The sequence below is a fragment of the Dreissena polymorpha genome, chromosome 16, assembly GCF_020536995.1.
Source record: "Dreissena polymorpha isolate Duluth1 chromosome 16, UMN_Dpol_1.0, whole genome shotgun sequence".
Lineage (NCBI taxonomy): Eukaryota > Metazoa > Mollusca > Bivalvia > Myida > Dreissenidae > Dreissena > Dreissena polymorpha.
In genome coordinates, this window is record NC_068370.1 from 28,340,412 (window position 1) to 28,362,628 (window position 22,217).

At 35.5% G+C, this 22,217-nt stretch overlaps 1 protein-coding gene across 1 annotated transcript in view; it reads left to right on the forward strand.

The window, feature by feature from the left end:
• Window positions 1-22,217, forward strand: part of LOC127861732 (uncharacterized) — a 124,617-nt gene that overhangs the window by 14,254 nt on the left and 88,146 nt on the right. The window contains exons 7-9 of the mRNA XM_052400416.1: window positions 137-2,605; window positions 13,326-13,345; window positions 15,530-16,499. Coding sequence (XP_052256376.1) covers window positions 137-2,605; window positions 13,326-13,345; window positions 15,530-16,499 — 3,459 coding nt within the window. The remainder of the gene's footprint in view (window positions 1-136; window positions 2,606-13,325; window positions 13,346-15,529; window positions 16,500-22,217) is intronic.

Sequence of the window (22,217 nt, forward strand, 5' to 3'; positions counted from 1 at the left end):
TGAAAAAAATTGAAGAAAATGCTAATTTAAGAAATTCAGCAGACAACATTTTAGCAGACGACAAATTTCCCAGCATGCAAAGGGTTAAGCCCTGTTTTCCCAGAGCAAGGCTCACAGTCTTTATCTTCTGCTTCAGGTGACCAGAAAATCCAGTGCCTTCAGTGTGAGGCTACGTTTGCCGATCAAGAGGAAATGGATACGCACATTTGTGTTGGAAAGGTTAAAACGAGACGAAAGGGTCGCCCTAGAAAGTATGTGAAGCCAACAAAATCTTGGCGAGCTAAACTGGATAAATCCCGAACAAAGGAAACTCTTCCTGTTTCGAAAGAAATCAACATGGTTGTTGATAACAAACAAACTGAGCAGGCTGTCATTGAAACTCCCAGGCGCGGAAGGGGACGCCCAAGAATGTTTCAGCCTATAACGATGACAAACACTATAAAGAACTCCAATCAAATGTCACCTGAGGAGATGAAAATTGAACTAGGCAAAGTTTTAGATCCCATAAGTGAAGTCAATATGAACTCTTATGCTGATATTGAGGATTATTACGACAAACCTGTTCCAGAACCGGAGGAAATTAAAACCAACGACCAAGATTTTGATGATGGTGAAAAGGAAATAGATATTCCTGAAGATAGGCGGAAAAGAAAACGAGGCCCAAAATCAAGCAAAAGTGCTACACCATGTGAATACTGTGGGGAAACTTTCATGGCTGAAGCTGCTTACTATGTCCACGTTTATGAGCACACTGGTGTGAAACCATTTATTTGTGATTTCCCAGACTGTGAGAGGGGATTTCTATCCAAATTCAAACTGGAGCGCCATAGTCTCATACACACCAGCCCACGCAACCACAAGTGCCCGTACTGTGATAAAAGTTTCAACCGCAAGGACCATCTGAAAAACCACATGGTCACACACGACCCAAATAAAAAGACGTGGAAATGTGAGGTGTGCATGAAGGAGTACTGCTACAGTTTCTCGTACCGGACACACATGGCAATACACCGGGCGGAACGAGGTGAGACATTGTCTTGCGGCATCTGTAAGAAAGAGTTTGAAAACAAGGAGCAGCTCTTGTTTCATTTGAAAGTCCACACTGGAGCGCGGGCTGCCAAGAACACAACTGAAAGGACTCACACGTGCTTTGATTGCGGTAAAAAGTTCTTTACGCGAAAAGATGTTAAGCGGCATAGCGTTACTCACACAAAGCGCAAGGATTATTTGTGTCAGCATTGTCCGCAGAGGTTCGGAAGGAAAGACCACCTGACTCGTCATCTAAGAACCTCGCACACCGGCAACGAAAATTCGCCGACGAGGCTTCGACGCAGTACAGGAGACAGTAGCAATGAAAATTCACCGACCAAACATCGAGAACACTCAGTGTACCCTCTGAAAGGGGAAGCAACCCTCATGCCTCTCCAAATGTCCATCACTGGATTGCAACCTGAAGATATTTCAGAACACATTGTTCAAGGAGTCGTACATAATACTCAGTCCGAGGCAAATTCAGCCTCACAATCGGCGGTATTGCAGAACCTGCATTATGCTGTAAGTCAGTTGAGTGCGGGGCAAATACCAGCAGCTCTGTACGAGGCAGCTGCCGCTGCTGCAAACGCTCAGCAGCAGCAGGAGCAGCAACATCATCTTCAGATGAACGCCCTCGGCAACCCATCAGGCATGGCTACACTCCACTCTGGTATCCCCATCCAGTATGAGCTAAGCACCCACCAGGGTGACCAGGCCATTATCCGGCAGATACAGCTGTCGCCCAGCATCGACTACAAACAGTTTGCGCAGACCCTCCAAGGGAACATGTACATCACCACGAGCAACGGCCAGGTGATACAGACGCACCAACAGCAGCCTCAGCATCATCAGCAGCATGAACACGCTTTATTGCAACAGCATGGCAATATACAACCTGTGCAGCAGGCCACCATTCATCAGATACCCCTCAGCCAGCATCATCATCAACTGCAACCTCAGGCTCTTCTGCAGGCAAACAAAATGGAGGGCTTATCGAATAACCGCACTCAGTCCGTGTCCGTACAGCAGCCCCAGGAATACCAGATCACTGCCCATCTTGTGCCCAGTGCCATAAACCCGGGAAGTTCCTCATCAGACCAGAGCCGTCCATCATTCGTTATGGCCAATGCATTGCAGGTGGACTCCAAGCAATCTCAATACTCGAACATACTCGGATATATGGAAACCCTGAGATTTCTAGAGAATTTACCCACAAACAACTCTAATGCTATTCCTCTGCAACCAATTCAGACTCTAAATGTGGAAATGTCATCGCAAGGCCAAGGCCCTCAGTTACTACAGCCAGTGACCTATAACACTGCCTCTCTGAATGGAGGAGCTGTACTGAATCTCAACCAGGCCGAATTGTTAAAGGGAACGATCAACATAAACCAAGCAGATCTTGCCAAGGGCGGTTTCAGCATCAACCAGTTGGACCTTTCCAAGGGTCTGGTGGCCATATCGCACCCTCACGGGACCACCCTGCAACTTACGGCTCAGGACTTGAAAAATGTTGTGTCTCTGTCGCAGAATGGGACACCACTTCAGCATATCTCGTACCAGCATCAAGAGAGTTAGATTTGTTAAATAATGATAGCAAAATTGTGTTGCGTTTATGTCTTACGATAAACGGATTGTAGTGCTGCTGCTGTTGTTGTTGTTTTATATTAAGTTCTACATTTTGTCTAGTACCATCTATACAAATGTCAGTTTAGTGAATGTTGTTTCTTGGTGTTTTGGACATTTAAGTAATCAAATTACGATACAGCAGTATATTTGTGTTCACTGCAAAAATCAAACCACTAAACTAAAAGCATACTGTTGTGTATGTTTTTTTCAATTACTTGAACATCAAGTGTAAGGAAAAACAATTGTATTACCAGTAAATTATGTGAGTTCATGTGGCATTTTAGTTAACCCTTTACCACTAAGATATGTATTTTCACGCATCTGTTGTCCCTTAGAAAGTTATATTTAATTTAAGACCTTTCTAACTAGATTCAAGTTTTTAAGGCTTTATCTCTAAACCTTAGATACTAATGAGCAGCAAACAGCATAAAACCTAAACAGACTGTGAGTTACTTGCAGGCTGTTCTGGTTTTATATGCTGGTTTCAAAAGCCATTTTCACTTTGCTTCTTATGGAGGAAAGGGTTAACAAATATGAGCCTGTGCATTTCCTTATTATTAATTATAAATTAAGTTATTTTTACACATTATAATAGGCAACAAGGGAAAACTCTATTGTGCAATATTATCTTCTTTAGTTGACTGTTAATTCTTGCACGGGACATGCCAGTGCACTGCTGAATTTAGTAAAAAAATAAGTATACATTTAATACTGTAAGAACTTACATGCACTATGCACTATGATGTCTCTATTTATTACTGTAAAAGCATACATCCACTTTACTATGTTTCTGAAATTAAAACATTTAGGGATGGAAATTAACATAGTGTAGCCAATAGCACCTTGAATTGCTTATCATTCCCTACATTTTCTGAGAATACACAGTATGTCTTCCGATTTAGAACTGTATAAAGCAAGATAGTGGGAAAATATGACAACAATGTCAGTTTCTAACACTGCCTTCCATCCGCACTCTAAATTATTTCTCAAGAGGGATGTGTAGGGATGCATGTGGGAAATTATATTGTTTCAATTCAATGATTCATTCAACAGTACAAGCTGATATGGTTTCTTGAATTATATGATATTATTATCCCCGCTAAAGGCCAAGGGATATGGAATTAGCGTTGTCCATCACTCCAGCCATCTGTTACAAAATTTTGAAATTGGCGGGTGATAATAATTCAACAAATATTTTTGTATAATATAATTTTCTTCTTAGAAAATGTGGCAATAAAAGCTGTTGTATGAATTATTACTACATTTTCTGTCTACTGTACATTTGTTATTGTATAATTTCATGTTTTAATGATAAACATGAACTCAAAGGTGTTGCTAAATGAGGCAAGTGGCGTATATTAACTTGTGATAAAGATTTTCAATCATTAGCTGAAGTGTTATTATCACAAAGAGATGCAATAAAAGTAATGTGTGATCACATGTTGACAATTTAATTGTACCTCCACTAGCATACCCTATTAGCTGTAGGTGGGGGTGGGGGCTATATTGTGACTCAGTCCTACCTCCACTAGCATACCCTATTAGCTGTAGGTGGGGGTGGGGGCTATATTGTGACTCAGTCCGTCATGTACCTCCACTAGCATACCCTATTAGCTGTAGGTGGGGGTGGGGGCTATATTGTACCTCCACTAGCATACCCTATTAGCTGTAGGTGGGGGTGGGGGCTATATTGTGACTCGGTCCGTCCTGAAACTTGTCTGTATTTTAACTTTCCTATGCTTTTTGGGATTTTTCTATATAACTTAGAACAAATTATTTACATGAAGCAGAATGTGATTAGCAAGAACCATGTGGCAACCTTAAAGTCCAAGTAAAACTGGCTGCAATTGTACTTTATTTGTAAAAATAAAACAATTTGAAACACGAAAGAACCATTAGGTTACCTCGAGGTCAAGGTCATTTTAGAGCTAAATGGTAAAAAAACAGTAACAAATTCGTCAAAATAAGACCATGCGAAACATATAAAAACTATGCAGCAACCTTAATGTCAAAAGTCATTTTAGATGTTCAAGGTCATCATACTGCACTTTATTTGTTAAAATAAGATAGTGTGAAACACAAAAGAATGATGGGGCTGCCTTGAAATCAAGGTTGATGTACGACATTAAAGTTCAAAATATAGCACCAAATTGTAAATATGGGGCTTGTCCATTCTATAAATTGACCATACAAGGAAGGATTTTAAAATAAATTGGAACGAATGTTCAATTGTATAATATGGGGGTAGCTCAATAACAATTGGGGCTACCTTCTAAGTCTAAGTTGAAAATTCCGGACTTATTTATCAAAAGAGGAAATGCTCATGTTTGACTCTGTATACAGGATTAAAACAATAGCAAAAATGTTCATCTATATGACATTGTGTTTTGCATGTGGATTTTTGTGGATACAGGCATGTGTACTACTGGAGATTTTCTTTTTGAAATTGGTCTGTCTGATCCTCATTCCCATAAATTGAAGGATTTTACAATAACATGGCTAAATTATTTTAAAGTTCTTCATGCATAAGAACTAAAATGCTATTTTGAAGGTCATGATTTGAGATCAAGATTATATGCATGTGTCAAAGAAATGATAGCTCTATAATAGGCATTGTAATTGTGTGATAGTTATACTGAAATTATATTGTGTAAAAGGTGCATCTATTACAGCTATCATGTGTACATTTATGTCTGTGTGTGTTCGTAACACTTATATACACTTCCTGGGTGTGTTTATTTATACAGCTTATTGGGTTTTTAAATTATTTTACTCCTTGTATTGTCTTACAAGCAATGTGCATTTAGGAGATGTAATTATTATTTACAATGAAATAAACAAACATAATATTGAGCAGCACTGTAAGAGAAGGGTGGTTAATGCATGTGTGTCAAGCGTCGTCCAAGATTATATTGCGCAGGCTAATCAGGCACGTAACTTTCTTCTTTAATGCTATATTTCCTCAAACGTAGCTCTTTACTTTAATGGTATATTTCCTCAAACGTAGCTCTTTACTCAGCAAAAATCCAGTTCTTACAGGATGTGACTTCCCTGATTAGCCTGTGCAAGTAAACTAAAGTAGTTTTGCTTAAAACTTTGTGGATTTTTGCTTACATTTGTAGATTCTTTATGCTAAAACTTGTTACTGATTTTTTTGTTTTAGTGCCATTTTCTTTGTTTGATATTTTGAAATGTTAACATAAAATATTCCTATTTTATAGAAAATAAAATGTAAAACATAACATCTTGTTATCAATCTCTATGAAATAAAGAAATTGGTGATTTAAGCTCAGGTATCCCTTCATATGAAGTAGGTGTTTCTTGGCATTCATATACATATTGATGATGATGATAATAAATGCCTATATATACACATTTTAGAGCGCTCTGTAACATGGGTTTTTGTGTTTTTCGAATTTTACGTCTTGTTTACATATGGCAGCATTATGTTAGGAGTGAGTCCCAGCAATCCATACTAAATCATTATTTTTCTCACGAGTGTTGGGAGAAATTTTGAATTGTAGCTGCAATTTCTAGCATTTTTTTACTCAAAATATCTTTAATTTTTGGTTTGGCTTGTGCTATGGAGGGGGGGGGGGGGGTGAAATATCTGGAGGAAACCCTACCTGTAAGGTAAACATCAACAAACTAGCATTCTTCCGGGAACAGGGCTTGAAACCAGGTTCTCAAGAAGAAAAGTGCATGTACATTGTACCAACCACATGCTAACACAACAGCCAAGATCTTTGTCAAATCACCTGAGACATACATTTTTCTTTGCATAAATAATATACCAGAATGCAAAGATCTCGAGAAGAATCACAATTTAGTTTCCCCGCTGTCAATAGAGGCTGGTCAATACAGAAAACTTTCATGTTTTAACTTACCTGAGCACAATTACCCTGTGAACATGTATTGCCCTATCTTCCTAAAATGAGCTTGTCCCTGAATGATATAGCTCTGACAAGTTTGAAATTGGGTCACAGGGTTGAAAATCTAGGTCAATTTGAAGTCACATGCCCATTCAATGCGAAATTTGCTGAGAATATTCATGTTGGAAAATGGTTCCTGTTGGTTGGAAAAAAAGGCTTGTTTGGGGTGGGGGTGGGGCAGGCATATTTTCATATCTATGGCTTTAAAGGGGCCTTTTCACAGATTTTGGCATTTTTTAACTTATTCATTAAATGCTTTATATCGATAAATGTAAACATTGGATCGTAAAAGCTCCAGTAAAAAATCAAGAATAAAATTAAAAAAAGGAAAAGAACATTGCCCGGACCAGGTTTCGAACCAGTGACCCCTTGAGTCCTGCCAGAGTCCTGAAGTAAAAACGCTTTAGCCTACTGAGCTATTCCGCCGAGTATATATACTTAAGGTATTTTATACCTTATAAAAGCAATCTTCGTAGTTTCACAAAATTTAACGACAAAAACAGAACTCTCCAAATTATTCAATCGTTTCGCGTTGCAACGCTTTATAATTTTTAGGTTTTAAAATCGTCAAAAGATGCATATAATGGCTATATTAGACCATGGTAAATGTTCAGTATTACTGTTTCCTCACAAATATCATAACTAAAACGAAAATTTGCGAATCTGAAACAACTTTTTTCAATTTTGTCAATTTACCAAAGCGTGAAAAGATCCCTTTAAAGTACACTAAAACCTTTTGAACACTCTATTTGGGATAACCTTCAAGTACACCAGTGTCAACCAAAGTGAGAAGAGGAGGAGGGTATTACTGCAAGATGTGTAAAGACACCAATAAGCAGCACCATGGATTCAACAGCTGTCATGGCTACCTTTGACTAAATGTGCTCCATGTGGGGGTTCCACATGGAAGCCATGCTCTGGTAAAATGAACATTAATGCAGGAGTGTAAACTGTCGTCCAACATAAGTTTGTACATTCTGCATTGGCTAATAAGCTTGGGTCAACACTTTAAGCTAATATGGAATTTATAGTTTTTGTTTTAAATGAAGTCTCTTCTAAACAAAAATCCAATGTAGGCAGAAAGTGTTGTTCCTGATTAGCCTGTGTGAATTTCACCAGCCAATCTGGCTATACACTTTACGCACATGCATTAAGCCTGTTTAACCCAGAGCAGCTCAATTTTAAATGGAACAGTAGACATATTAGCATAGTCATTCCTTTTTCCTTTGCCCACCATCCTCTCAACCTAAGGCACTCTTCCAAAAAGATTGTCGTGCCAGAGCCCATATTTACCTACCAATTCTAAGACTTGATTCTAATACTCCAGGCACTCTAGCCTCAAAATGGCCAAAGGTAGAAAAAAATGCAAAAGAATAGATTTGTTTGTTTTTAAGTATTTTAATATATGTGGAATCACATGAATAGGTTTAAAATTACTTTTCTTTGGCGGAAAGTGCTCAAATTTGTGATGAAACAAGATACCTAGAACTTCAGCTGAAACCAGTGGAAATTTACAAAAAATGCATTATGAAATGCATCTTATCATTAAGCATTAGTTTTCATTGTTTTTGAAGAAAACACGACATACAAAATATGTCTAGATGCTGGTGATGATCCTTAAGTTGACTTCTCTTTTTATTTTGATCATATATATCGTATGTTGTGGGTCAATTTACCCCACCCACTTCTTTTAAACACTGGCCATTATTTTTTTGTATTCTCAAGATCATTCTTTTAACAAGGGACAAAATTGTCACAAAACCAGGTTTTCATTGTGAAAAAAAATCTGATAACGGGAGACAACTCAAACTGAACTTTTGAAATGAACAAACAAAATTAACCCCCTTTGTAAGTTTGTTTTAAAATAAATCTATTTTTAGTCGTGGCGACCTTGACATTGGAGATATTGACGTGATTCTTTCGTGCGACACAACGTCCCATGATGGTGAACAAATGTGCCAAATGATTTTAAAATCTCATAATGAATGACATAGTTATAGCCCAGACAAGCTCATTTATGGCTATTTTTTACCTTTGAACTCAAAGTGTGACCTTGACCTTGGAGATATTGACGTAATTTTTTTGCGCGACACACCGTCTAATGATGGTTAACAAATGTGCCAAATGATTTTAAAATCTCACAATGAACGACAAAGTTATGGCCCAGACAAGCTTGTTCCGCCCGCCCGCCAGCCAGCCAGCCCGCCCACATTCGCCAATCTAATAACCAGTTTTTTCCTTCGGAAAACCTGGTTAAAAAGATTTATTGCAACCAGAAACATTTATGCAACCCAAGGATATCTCATTTAAGTAAAAATAAGCAACTTATTATCTAACTTAAATCGCTTATGGTTAATATAATGTGAAGACAATATATACTTCACCCATTTTATATGAAATTTCAATTTTCAATTGTATTTATTCATGTATTTACGATGCCTTTGGTAAATATTAACTGTCCATGTGTCTTTTAAATGTAAAAAGTCTACAAAGAAATATAAACGACTCATTTCAATAACGTGATGCATGTCTTTGAAGAGGGCTCTGATCTTCTTATAATTTTCTTTTAACTAGATTTCTGCTAAAATATTGGCACCATTAGGCCACGACTTTTATATTTCTTGGTTTACAAAACCGCCGACCCTAATTTTTGGAAAATGGGAAAAAAAATAAAATCGGAAAATCGTCTTTTTTTATATATTTTATTCCCGACCGCACTGAAAAACGAGCGAAACGAGAAAAAAAACGATCCGGTTTGAGTACGGTTGCGAAGAAAATCAAGTAAGTACAATCAACGATTGGTTCACATATATTACAGAGATCGGGATATTTTTCAATGTGACACAGTATGTACCAGTCCTTTTATGGGCACTTCTCAAAATTTATTTAATTACAGACAATAGGAAAATCAGCGTCAGTAAAATGTCGACCGCATCAAAATTTATTTCCGAGTCTGTGACGCAACTATATTGTTTAACATGTTTATTATATTAAACATACCCGATATTATAGTAGATAAAAAAGTATTACCTTGCAATTTGATAATTAGTATAAATAATCCAATAAAACACTGCCATTATTTACGATATATGTGTTTAGAAATTTTGTAAACACGTCCGCCATAGTTTATAGGAACTGTACAGAAAGTTCGGAAATCGGAACAAATCGGTATATCTCGGAAAATCATTGATAAATGTATTTGTCGTTTTAATGCTTAGGGCCGAGTAATTTCGGCAAATCGGAACTCAACTTGCGTATTAAAAATACTAGCTCAATTAACCGTTAAACTCCGCCTCCGTTCTCTGCAAAAGATTCGAAGGCGGAGCTATGCACGTGCTATTATTAAATTGGAGGATTGCAATTGAGAAACAAACGCACGATTGGTTCGGCATGTTGATTGCTAGACAAAGGAAGCCAATTTTGTCGGCGCGAAATTTGTCGCTTTATTGCTTCAGACAGCAAGCGGCTTTCCTTTGATGACGTCAAACTGTCAATTCACACAGACTGCACATTTTCAGAAGACTTTAACTGGCTCCTTGTTTACAATTCCAGTAAAAACACTTGCTAACATTAAACTTTGGATTAAATTATCAAAATAAAGCAAAAGCCAAGTTGACAAATATGATTGTATTAATTCGCGTCAGTTTAAAAAAGACGTGTTGCGTTGTAAATCAACGAGTTTTCACGACAACAACAACTTTAACAAACATTACCGCGACGACGCGGGGATCGATCTACCTCGATTTTTTTTCATGGACGATGTCATAAGTCCAATAAGAGCAAACACAAACTTTGTGTATGAGTAGTTTATCTTATATAAGATTTATGCAACGGGCATCGCATTGCGTAATGGTGCGCATCGAATTACGGAAATGAAGCGCAGTTTTTCGTTTTAATGGGAGAAGAACGCATGTCATTTAATGGAGTGTTTAAAATTGCCTGATGTTACAAAAGGTGCTTTTAGGTGACTCATTTCATTTGAAGATATAGATGTGTTTCATTGCATAATTAGATTTTTCGTCTCTGTGTTAAGGTTATAAAAGATATGATGTCTTTGTTCTGATGTTATTAGTATTAACTTATTTTTCCAATGATGTTTTTTTTTTTTTTCGACCGCCCGATGGACCATTTTCAAAATAATTTTTGTAAACCAATAGAAAAAAAAGTCGTGGCCTTAAGTATTACTCTATATTGACATATTACAATTCACATCATTTGAAATACAAAACTTCTACTTACCGTCTTTATAACCTCAAATAACAGTTGATACCACATCGATATTAAGAACTTTCAACTGACATTGCCTGCCATGTTGTACTGTTTCACGTCACTTTATGACGTCATATTTATTGGAAGCACCCGTATGGTGTACTTTATTGGACATCATAAAACTTCACATTTTTTGTCATTTTCAACGTTGAATTTTAACACTTTTCCAATTGAGTTGAGACTTGAAAATAACACTATGAATTAATTAGGCATATGAGAATACGACCCACACGGATTCAATTCTTTTGCAATTTTTTCTAGGTTAAAAATAGTCCAACTGGAGTATAAAAAGAACAGTTTTCTCAGAACAAGGCTTAAACAACTCCAGTGTGACAGCTGTCCATAATGACATGTGGAACATAAATTGTCAGGGGAGGCAGTATGGGGCACACTGTTTTAACTTTTTATTACATAATCTTGTTGTATCAAAACATTACTATCTTGTTTTTCAGAGAAAATTGAAGGGCCTTTTTGTATCTTGCTTTTAATAAAATACCCCATTAACTTTCATTTTCTTTTTTCCCCTCAATTACAATTGATTATTATAAAAAAATAAACGGTACATATTTTTGTGTAAACTGTACTAAAACTATACATATTTTGTTTGGAGCGTTCTTATAGATATTTAAATTAAAACTTAAAAGGAAATTCTTGTAAAACAATTCATCCTTCTTATTACAATCAAAGATCTATCGATAAACATTGATAGATCTTTGGTACACTCTTTCTCTGTGTTGGATAGTCCTACACCCTGTCAACGCCATGAAGCTTCACTGTATGGATTGAGTACGCCATCCTGCTGGAACAAGGGAGGCTACTCTACACATAAACACATTTACTTCCTGGTTTTAAGGATGTGAAAAACTTTCTAAAGTTCTGTAATCGTTGTGTGTTGGTAAGCGCGTTTCTTCTTAGAATGATTCTTAGTGGTTTGGTATAACATGTTGATTTAAGTTTTGGATAAGAAGACATTTGTCGTTGAAAGGTTGAACATTTATCATTTTATAATGAGGAAGTCAAAAGGAAAATATTGAAGTATATCACTTTATCTGACTCGGTTTAAGATACTTGCTGCAGTAGTGCTTGGATAGTATTGTGTCTAAACTTTGATTACTTTACTTGATGAACTTGATTATTGTCAGAAATAACAGCCATTATATCGCCAGTTATGCATGCTTTGCCTATGTTGTTTGACAGGCTATGACTGCATGATATATTGACAAGTGCTGGATAATTCACTTATCTAGCCATAATGGAAGATGTGAGTATATAGATATGATCCGTGCTCTGTGAAAAAGGGGTTTAATGCATGTGCTTTAAATGTCGTCCCAGTTATAGCCTGGGTAGTCAGCACAGGTAATTAGTTGCAATAATTCAACTCTCAGCTTTATAACCGGTAAACCTAAAGGGTTGCTGAGAGCCACCAAAGCAAAAATCATCAAAGGCGCTGGGAGTACGTTTATATGGACTGCACAGGTAATCAGGGACGACACTTTCTGCCTTAACTTGAATAAAAATGTCATAAAAGCGGAAAATGTCATCCCTGATTAGCCTGTGCAAACTGCACAGGCTAATCTGGGACAACACTAAACTCACATGCATTATACCCCTTTTTCTCAGAGCCCGTCCCATATATATATGTGGGTATCAGGATCTGGTATTATAATTAATATTATAATTATTAACTCGTAATCATTAGCAATTTTGCTTATCAAAATGTAACGCTTGCAGTGTTTTTACAGTTTTAACATCTATAGGTCACTTACGCTCAATTGGTCATTGTCGGCTCGGGTACTACTTAAATGTATCCCGAGTACTCTTTAAGTATGCTTAAATGTACCCCCGGTACGGAATATATACTAAAATGTACCCAGCCATTTTAGACTGTATCAGAGTTTTATTCCTGCCCAAATTCTGATGTTCTGCCTCAACTACTTTTTTTATTTAGAATTTCAATTATTTAGAGGCCATTTTACAAAATATTGACATAAATATCAACACAATTAATTTGAAAAATATCCGACAAGGACCAATTTGTTGTTGGAATCCCTGGGTACAATTTATTTAGTATATTTTCCATCCTGGGGTACATTGTAGTAGTACCCGAGCCAAAAATGACCACTTGAGCATCACTAACCAGTAGTATATGCACAATAAAAGGAACTTGTTTACAGGTGGGGACCATTTTTTAAGTTTGTCAGTTCTTTTAATATGTTACAAAAGAGTGGACAATTGTCTTTTGAAACACTGTGAACAAGTCTCTTTAAGGATTTTTGTTGCTATGCTGTATCTGTGTAAAACTGGTTATTTTATTTTCATAATTTGTGTCTCAGTGTCTTTTTATCATATGAAATGAGAAGATTTCCCGCATATAGCACAGATTTATTCCAATGGTGCTAATTCGATCAATATGATGTTGAAGTTCTGAGTCTGTAATGCAGTTATAAACTGATCTTTTTTCAGCCATTGTCATACAGACTTTTGTAGGAGCCTCACACATTTCTGACAGTTTTGATAAAATCCTGACTTTGTAACAGCTGTGACTGAGATACCTTTCATTATTTAAATGATACAAAACATACTTTTAGAATAAGAATTAGAAATGGATTATTACATTAGTTGTGAAATAAATTGTTTTAAGTAAAACAATAGGGCATATATATATATATACATGCATATGTTGGCTTTAAGCGAGTTAAACCAAGATTTAACTTAGAAAAAAACAAGTCGGTAAGCTAAAAGCGTGTCTAAAAGACTCGCTTTTAGCACGATGCCAATACCGCAGGGTTTACGCCGCTTTAAAGGGATCTTTTCACATTTTGGTAAATTGACAAAATTGAAAAAAGTTGTTTTAGATTCGCAAATTTTCGTTTTAGTTATGATATTTGTGAGGAAACAGTAATACTGAACATTTACCATGGTCTAATATAGCCATTATTTGCATCTTTTGACGATTTAAAAACCTGAAAATTATAAAGCGTTGCAACGCGAAGCGATTGAATAATTTGGAGAATTCTGTTGTCGTTTAATTTTGTGAAACTACAAAGATTGCTTATATAAACTATAAAATACGTCCTTCATACATACTTGGCAGGATGGCCGAGCGGTCTAATTCGTTTTTACTTCAGGACTCCGGGGGTCACTGGTTGGAGCCCTGCTGGGGGCTACTTTTTTTTCCCTTTTTTAAATTTTATTATTGATGTTTTACTGGAGCTTTTAAGATCCAATGTTTACATTTATCAATATAAAGCATTTAATGACAAACTTCAAAACATGCCAAAATCTGTGAAAAGGCCCCTTTAAAACTGGGTTATAACCGGCTTTTGATCACTTTTTTGACAAGGGTTAAGTTCTTATGAATTCGAACAACTAATGAGCAAAAGGAATTCTTCATTAGTATATGTTTGCATCATTGAAATGTATTGTCAACACATAAGTTAGTAGAACTGCAAGTAAAAATAGATTATTTATCATTATCAATATGAACAAAATGAATTAATACACAGGGTTTTTTTTGGCCCGATTTTATAGCCGAAATTGGGCTATGTTCCCAATCCCAAAAAGTATACTTTTTTCCCAAAATGTGGCAAAAAATTCCCAATTTCCCAAAAAAAAAAAATTTTTTTTTTTTTTTTTTAGAAATAAGTGTCTTATGCGTATTTTATCTCAATTTTAATTCAATTACATTTAACAAAGTATTTTATGGTTTTGTTCTTTTAATTTTAATGATTTTAAAGTGTTATATCAAATTTAGTATTTCCCTAATTAGTGGACTTTTTGTGTGGAAAAAAAAAGGCTAATGAATGAATTTTCCCAATTTCATGAAAATGCCGATAAAATTCCCAATTCCAAAGCCATGGGCTATCTTCCCAAAAAGTGGGAAAAAAAACCTGATACATTCTCTGAACTAACAATACAGTGCATCAACCTTATTACATGTAAACCTATTCTTATTCATAGTTTTACTGACTATAGTATGATATAGGATGTTCGTTTAGTTTACTGTCTTAGAAGAAATTATTGTGAAATATTTATATGCTCAGTCCCATAATGAAGATGGTTTACTTTTTGTCCATAATAAACATACAAACAATTGACTGAAGATATGTAAATTAAAACGTGGTAGTCTGTGTACAAACATGTCGCACTTGTGGTGTCTGGGTTTAAAAATCATCTGAAATATCTGTGTGTTTTTTTCTTTCTTATCTATCTATAATAGTTCTTTCGTACATTTTTTTACTGTATGTAGTACCCGGTAAGCAATTACTCACTGCTATGTGATTAATAGTTCAGATTGATATACAAGGACAGGTTGTCAGCATATTGACAAGAGACAGTACTTGACATGCACGGGTTATAGATTCTAGTATTAGTAATTTGTTAGCAGTAACAATATAAACTGTGGCAAACTGGTGAGAAGTTCTGTTTAAGATCATTCTTTAATTATTGTATATATTGTATAAAATTTGTAATAATAAATAGTGTTTGGTATGACTTATACCTATTTGTAATATTTACAAAATATTAAAGTCCTTGGTATTAATTTAGTGAATACATGCATGATATATGTGAATGTTATGTAAATGCTATTTTTAATGATTATTTATTTATGATTTTCAGTTGATATATTTTGCTATTGTTAACATTGTGTGTGTTGTGTTTAACAGGGAGAGGATATATACGATGACACTGGAGCTGAAAAGATGGCCGATGAATTCAAAATGCAGGACATTCGGAAAAGATTTGAAACTCAAGGTTTAAATATTGGCCCTAAACCTGCAAATGCGAAAATAGGTGGTGGCCCAGGCCTGCAGTTAGCCACAGGAAACGGAGTTGTTTCCCCAAAAAATCCTGGAGTTGTTTTCCCCAAAAGTCCTGGAGTTGTTTCCCCCAAAAGTCCTGGAGTTGATTCCCCCAAAAGTCCTGCATATAATAAGGCTAGTAGTGCAATAGTTCAGAACTCAACTCAAAAAAATGACAGTGAGCCACCGGCTGATAAGTCCGAAAGACGACTTAGTAAAGTGGAAGAAATGAAGCTTCAGCTGGAAGGGAAATCATCAGCACCTGATATTAAACCAAAACCGGCGGGAATTAAGCCAAAACCAGATGAAAATAAACCAAAACTAGCTCTCAAACCACCAGTTGCAACAAAAACCAATGATCAAAATAACAATGCAAATGCCAGTTCTGCGTCTTCTTCCACCGCCTCAAAATTTGGTGAACTTGCTGCGAAATTTGGCCAGCAAGCAGCTTTGGAAAATGCAAGCAAATCAGCAAGTGGTGGGGACAAATTTACTTCCAGAAAAACGTCAGACTCTTCTGTGGACCACAAACCTACTGCGCACCCTTCTTTAAAGCCTAGCGTTGGTGCACCACAATATGCACCAGTGTCAGTGCAGGACTTAAGAGCTAAATTAACTCACGTTGATGTTACTTTAAGGACTAATTTCATTTCAAGCACACAAAATGTCATCCGTAAGTCTGTGATACGGAAACTGGATGGTAAAAAGTTCCATACTGTTGACTTTCCAAAGGAGAGCAAATCGGAACCATGTCCTTCAAAGCCGCCGTCACTGGATATAGATCTAGACCTGGACAAAATGATAGCGGAGTTTGAAGAAACAGTGAAAAACATGGGTAAGTTTGGTGCCCAAGGCACGTTTATATTCATATTTATTCACAAAATAATACTTGATGATTTCCCTGATAACAAAGATTTTAAATGAAGTTTTCCCCTACAGCTTCTCTGACTTAAGCAATTTTGTTTTGCCCAACAGACTAAGGAAAGCTATATTCCCCAAAATTCCGGCAAAGGGCTCCATTGCGATATGCAAATATCGGTACAAGCCAAATTTCGAGGTCGCACAAAAGGTTTTAGGTATGAACGTAACTAATATAAAAATAAAATTAAGTTCTGCAAAAACACAGCCTTATATTTCTACAAATATTAATTTACACAAACTAAAGTTTAATTTTTTTTTTTAGTCTAAAGTTACATAATTAGATTTCTCAGTGACTTTCCATGTTTTTGTATTCTCTCCTGTCAAATAAATACCACACTTAAAAATTGTCTGATGTAAATCTTTTCCTGTAACGATAAAACATAACTCATGGAATGACCACCAACTGCTTAAATCAACCAAAGAGATTTTTTTTACAAAATAGAATAAAAAAACACATGTCAAAGTACGAGAACAAGGTATATAAGTTTATTAAATTCTTTAAAAAAATTCCAGACAGAAAAGCAATTTATGCAAGTGTTTAGTTTAACAAAAAATCCTTCATGTAGCAGTAAAACTAGAGTGCTACAAAAATCTTTTGCGATTCACAAACAGTTCGGAAAATCAACAAGCGTGTGTGCGTGTGTGTGTGCGTAGGTGTGTTGATAATGTGTAGACGGAATCACTTATTGAAATGTCTTGAAATCATTACTCCATCATTTATATCACAAGGAAGTTGGGTGCTACTTAATTTAGGTGATTTCTTTTCTGAACCATTTCCTTCTATTCAGCAGCATTGCTTATGTTTGCAGTTGAGAAATGTTGGCAAGCACTCAAATGAACAATTTAGACATTTATATTGTCACATGGCAGTGACATAACCAACTTATGATAATGAGATTGCTGTTTAATTTTGTATGTATTGTTTCAACAGAGGATTTAAACAGACAGACAATCAGACAGACAGACAGACAGACAGACAGACAGACAGACAGACAGACATTTTATTCAAGACTTGTACATAGTGCATCGTCTAAACACATACATTTACAATAATATGTCAACATGCTAAGTCATCCTCATTTCCAAGATTTTTTTTTTTTAAATTGTCACATACTTCTTTAATATACTTTGTTAGGATTTTTACAAATGTATTTGATGGTTACTCATACAAAATCATTTTGAATACAGAAACATCATATTCTGTACAGGTTTCTGTTGTTTTCTTATATAAAATCATCAGATATTATAAGCATCATTCATGCCCTAGCATACTATACAATTATTTATATTTGAAAGCATGGCAGCATTTAATTTAGTGATATTCAAATGATTTTTTTGTGGACAGGTAAATTTTTGAATTTTGGAGAAAACAATCATTAAAGGAGAAATTTGTGTTGTTAGATTTTTTATGTTTTTGTGTACAATTGTGGAACCTTCAACTCATTAAATCAACAGAAATTTATGGAGTCGCGTTCTGATAAAACTGGGCGTAATGCATGTGCATAAAATGTCATCCCAGATTAGCCTGTGCAGTCCGCACAGGCTAATCAGGGATGACACTTTCCGCCTTAACTAGTTTTATGTGTAGAAGAGACTTCCTTTAAACGAAAAATACCATAAAAGCGGAAAGTGTCGTCCCTGACACTGCAGACTGCACAGGCTAATCTGGGATGACACTTTACTCACATTCATTAAGCCCAGTTTTCTCAGAACACGGCCTAATGTCTCTTGAGTGAATAATAATGATTTTACAGTATTTTCTTTGTCATCAAAAGAAATGCAACCCCAAATAAATCTCAGAGGTCTGACATTGATTTAGATGCTGTTTCAATCAGTACAAGGTGTAGGAAGCATCAGTATGTTACATTCTTGAGAGGTGAAGAGGTATTAGTGAATGTGCCCTTATCATATTCACCCCTGGTTACTAGGAACATTCAGTCCTTGTTTCTGTCTGCTACCAGTCTGTAATGAAGATAGGACAATAACTGCCATTCTTTTCATTCATATGAGTTTGCTTTGTGTTAAATACATTTGTGTGTTTTGTTTGAAGTCCAGATTTTTTTATGATTCTGTGAGATTTTTTTCCAGGAATTTATTTTGATTTGGGTTTTACTTGAAACTAAAATGTGCTAGGGTGAACCTTTTTGTGGATGTTTCGCTGTTAGTTTTATGTCTTTTTTATTTTTTTTTAAAATCTGCCATATGGCAATAAATTCTTGAAATGCTGATAAAATCTCCAAGAAAATTCACTTTGATTAGTAAGAACTTTTAAATAATGTAAAAACTCAGTAAAAGGTCTGTCCACTTATAGGTCACATGGTAAAAAATGGTACACAAATTTGCCATTTTGTGTTTGATCACTTCATTTGTTTGGTCTAAATTACAAGAAAATGTGAAAATGAAAATCAGCATCAGTTAAATTGCGATCCCATTAAATTTATTGTCTGATTCTATGACACAAATATATTGTTAAATTTTTTTTTTTATTCAATAATCCAGAAAATAATCTCGAAAAAGCAGAGAAAAATTTATTTTGTGAATCATGTGTTCAACATAAGTATCGGGCAGTGCTCTTAACCCTTTGCATGTTGGGAAATTTGTCGTCTGCTAAAATGTCGTCTGCTGAATTTATAAAATTAGCATTTTCTTCGATTTTTTTTCCAAAGATTACTATCAGAATAGCAAACAGTTTGGATCCTGATGAGACGCCACGGTCTGTGGCATCTCATCTGGATTCAAACTGTTTGCAAAGACCTTCAAAATTCGGTTCCAGCACTGAAAGAGATAACCGTTTCACTTCACCTTCGTCCCTTATAAAAATTAGCAAGGCGGAGCTATGCATGTGCTGTAACATAATTACACAATGTTCATGTTCACGTGCCATTTATTTATTTTTGGTTGGGCCACTTATATTACGTCCGGGTCGTATTGCTCACAATAATGTTGTGTTTCTTTGTTCATTTTGTTTTAATTTCTTAATTTAAAATTAACTTAATATAAAATATATATACTTACTATAAAATGTTTTGAAATAATTGTTAAACTAGTGCAATACTATCTCAGAGTTACAAAAAAAGCAAACATACATGTATGTGAAGAACATGCACAAAAAACAGTGTTTATTTGGTCAAGAAAGTCACTTTTTCTACTAGCTTGTGGCTGATGCGGTTGCGAAGCTTGGTAGCAAGTTTTCGCGAACACTCGCTCTGATGGCACAGATGTCAATGGTACAGACAAAAGATTCTGGGCCACATTCGCCATCGGGTTGACAATTCACGCTCATGCTTGTTAACGTACTGTACGGCACAACTTTTAAGCAATTGCATCAATACTAAATTATTTTTTTTTTCTACAAATAATTTTTTATTGATATTTATTAAAATAAGTCATTCAATGTCTAACTGCTTTTTATCGCGAGTTGGATAAACATGTCAATCACGTCTTCGCTATTTGCCCCCACGTCCCGCTGGTTAAATTTTTCAATAAAAAAACAATGGTGCCAATTATCAAAAACGTACCCCCTGTTGTAACCACAAAGGTACTGATTTATTGCTTTATTACATTGTTTGTTGACACATCATTTATAACCATTGGTGGTGCGGCATGTTGTTCTAACTAGTCGCTAGTGCAAGTTGTCAGCATGACGCACGAAAAACTAAAAATCGTTTGTATTCCATGAAAAAAGCATTATCATGCTTTTTTAGGTTAACCTTTTCCCGAAAATGTAACCGGTTAACTGGTTGTTCCGGTAGGTTAACCAGTTAACCTCTTTCATCCCTAATCTTAACACAAGGAAAACACATGTGCACGTGTACAAGTTGTGGTGGGATATACATGGTTCAAATTATTTTTTTTAAGAATGCCTTAAAACTGCAAGTCATGTAATTATGTACAATGATATTTTAGAAAATAAAAACTAATCTTGTGTATTTTAAATCTGGTAAAAAAGAAAGAATTGTGGTGATCTCAGGAAAAAAACAGGCATTGAAAACCAGGTAAAGACTTATTATATGGTCTGAAGATCTCACTAAGGAATTGTATGATTTAGGCCCCAGTTTTAAGTGCCTGCAGTGAACCCTTCTTGACTTGCCCCCTTATCAAATCAAATTAGGGACTGATAACAGAGGACAGCTGTTTTGATCAATGTTCTTATAGAAATCATGGCCTGGAAAATTAGGAATCTTGACGATAATATTTTGGTCCTTGACTATCTTATTATGGAAACAAGGAGCATTATTTTGTAATTTAGGAATCTTAGGTATTTTTTCAAGAGACCACTTCTTTCCATTACCATATATTTTGAATTTCTTTTTATATCAAACTGGAAGAAAAAAAAATATTGGCCACTATGTTATTTTAAAATTGTATGTTTGTGTATGAAATATGCATTGTAAGTAGTATTGCATATAATGTTAGAGTTTGTTTATTTGAATTACACTGCAAAGCTGAATTATCGCGGTCCGGTATATTGTGCTGTCCAATATATCGCGTGTCGGCTATGGCTCCCAAAAATCCGACAAGCATGATCACTAAATAACATGTTTTAATCTGAGAATTCGCTAACTTAACTTAAGCAAAAAACTGGTTCTAGCTAGTATTAACACCCTATATATTCGCAGCTTACTATGGCACGCAGTGAAGCGTGAAAACAGTCGATTAGTGACAGTGTTGTTTTTAACGCTTAAGGGGTGTTGCTGCAGTTTTGCTGATTTTTTTCCGTCAAATAGATTTTGTAAAAAAATTATATTTAAGATATACATACAAATACTATATGAAAAATGAAATTAAAACATAGGGTCACCGGCCTTGTTTGATTTTATTTACCATTATATAACATGCAATATAACATGCACTTTTTCAATAAAACTGAAAAATCTCTAATTTCGTAAAAATAATTAATAACCTATGATATTGGCAACATGTAGATATTATTTAAGCTAAAATACACCATATACTGTTTAATTGAACCACACACTACCACTAAAATGGAGTACACAAGTTAAATTTTAAGAAATTCATTTTTTATAATTTTTATGTCACCCCAAAAAATGTCATTTTTTACCATTGTAACCACATAAATGGAATTTAAATTTTTTCTGCAAAATAGAATTCGCGAGACTGCTCAAATATGTTCATCTACGTATTGTCATCATAAAACACAAATAAAAAAAGGGGGTCACTGCACTTTTAACAGAGATTTTTTGTTTTAATTATCCCTACTGTCTAGACGTCAAATTTCATTTAAAAAAAACAGCACTATCTATAGCAAAACCCAAGTTCGGGTACATAGATTGTCAGAAATATGCATAAACATTAGAAATTGTTTATACAGTACACTCCACGCGTTTTCCCCAATTTTCCTCCATACTCCGCGGATTTCGACCTGGACGGAGATTAAGAAAATCCCGCTAAACGCGGCGTCTGCATGATATTGGACGCATTAAGAAAATCCCGCTATATACGCGGCGTTTGCATGATTTTGGACGCGGCGGTTAACGATCGGCAAAACTGATAAGCCGACGCGGCGGCCCTCGGCGTTGGCAACGCGGGGGAAACTCCGTGTTTTATGAGATAACGATCAATTTAATTTTGTTTGACTTCCTGATTTTCAAATAAAATTACATTTATTAAA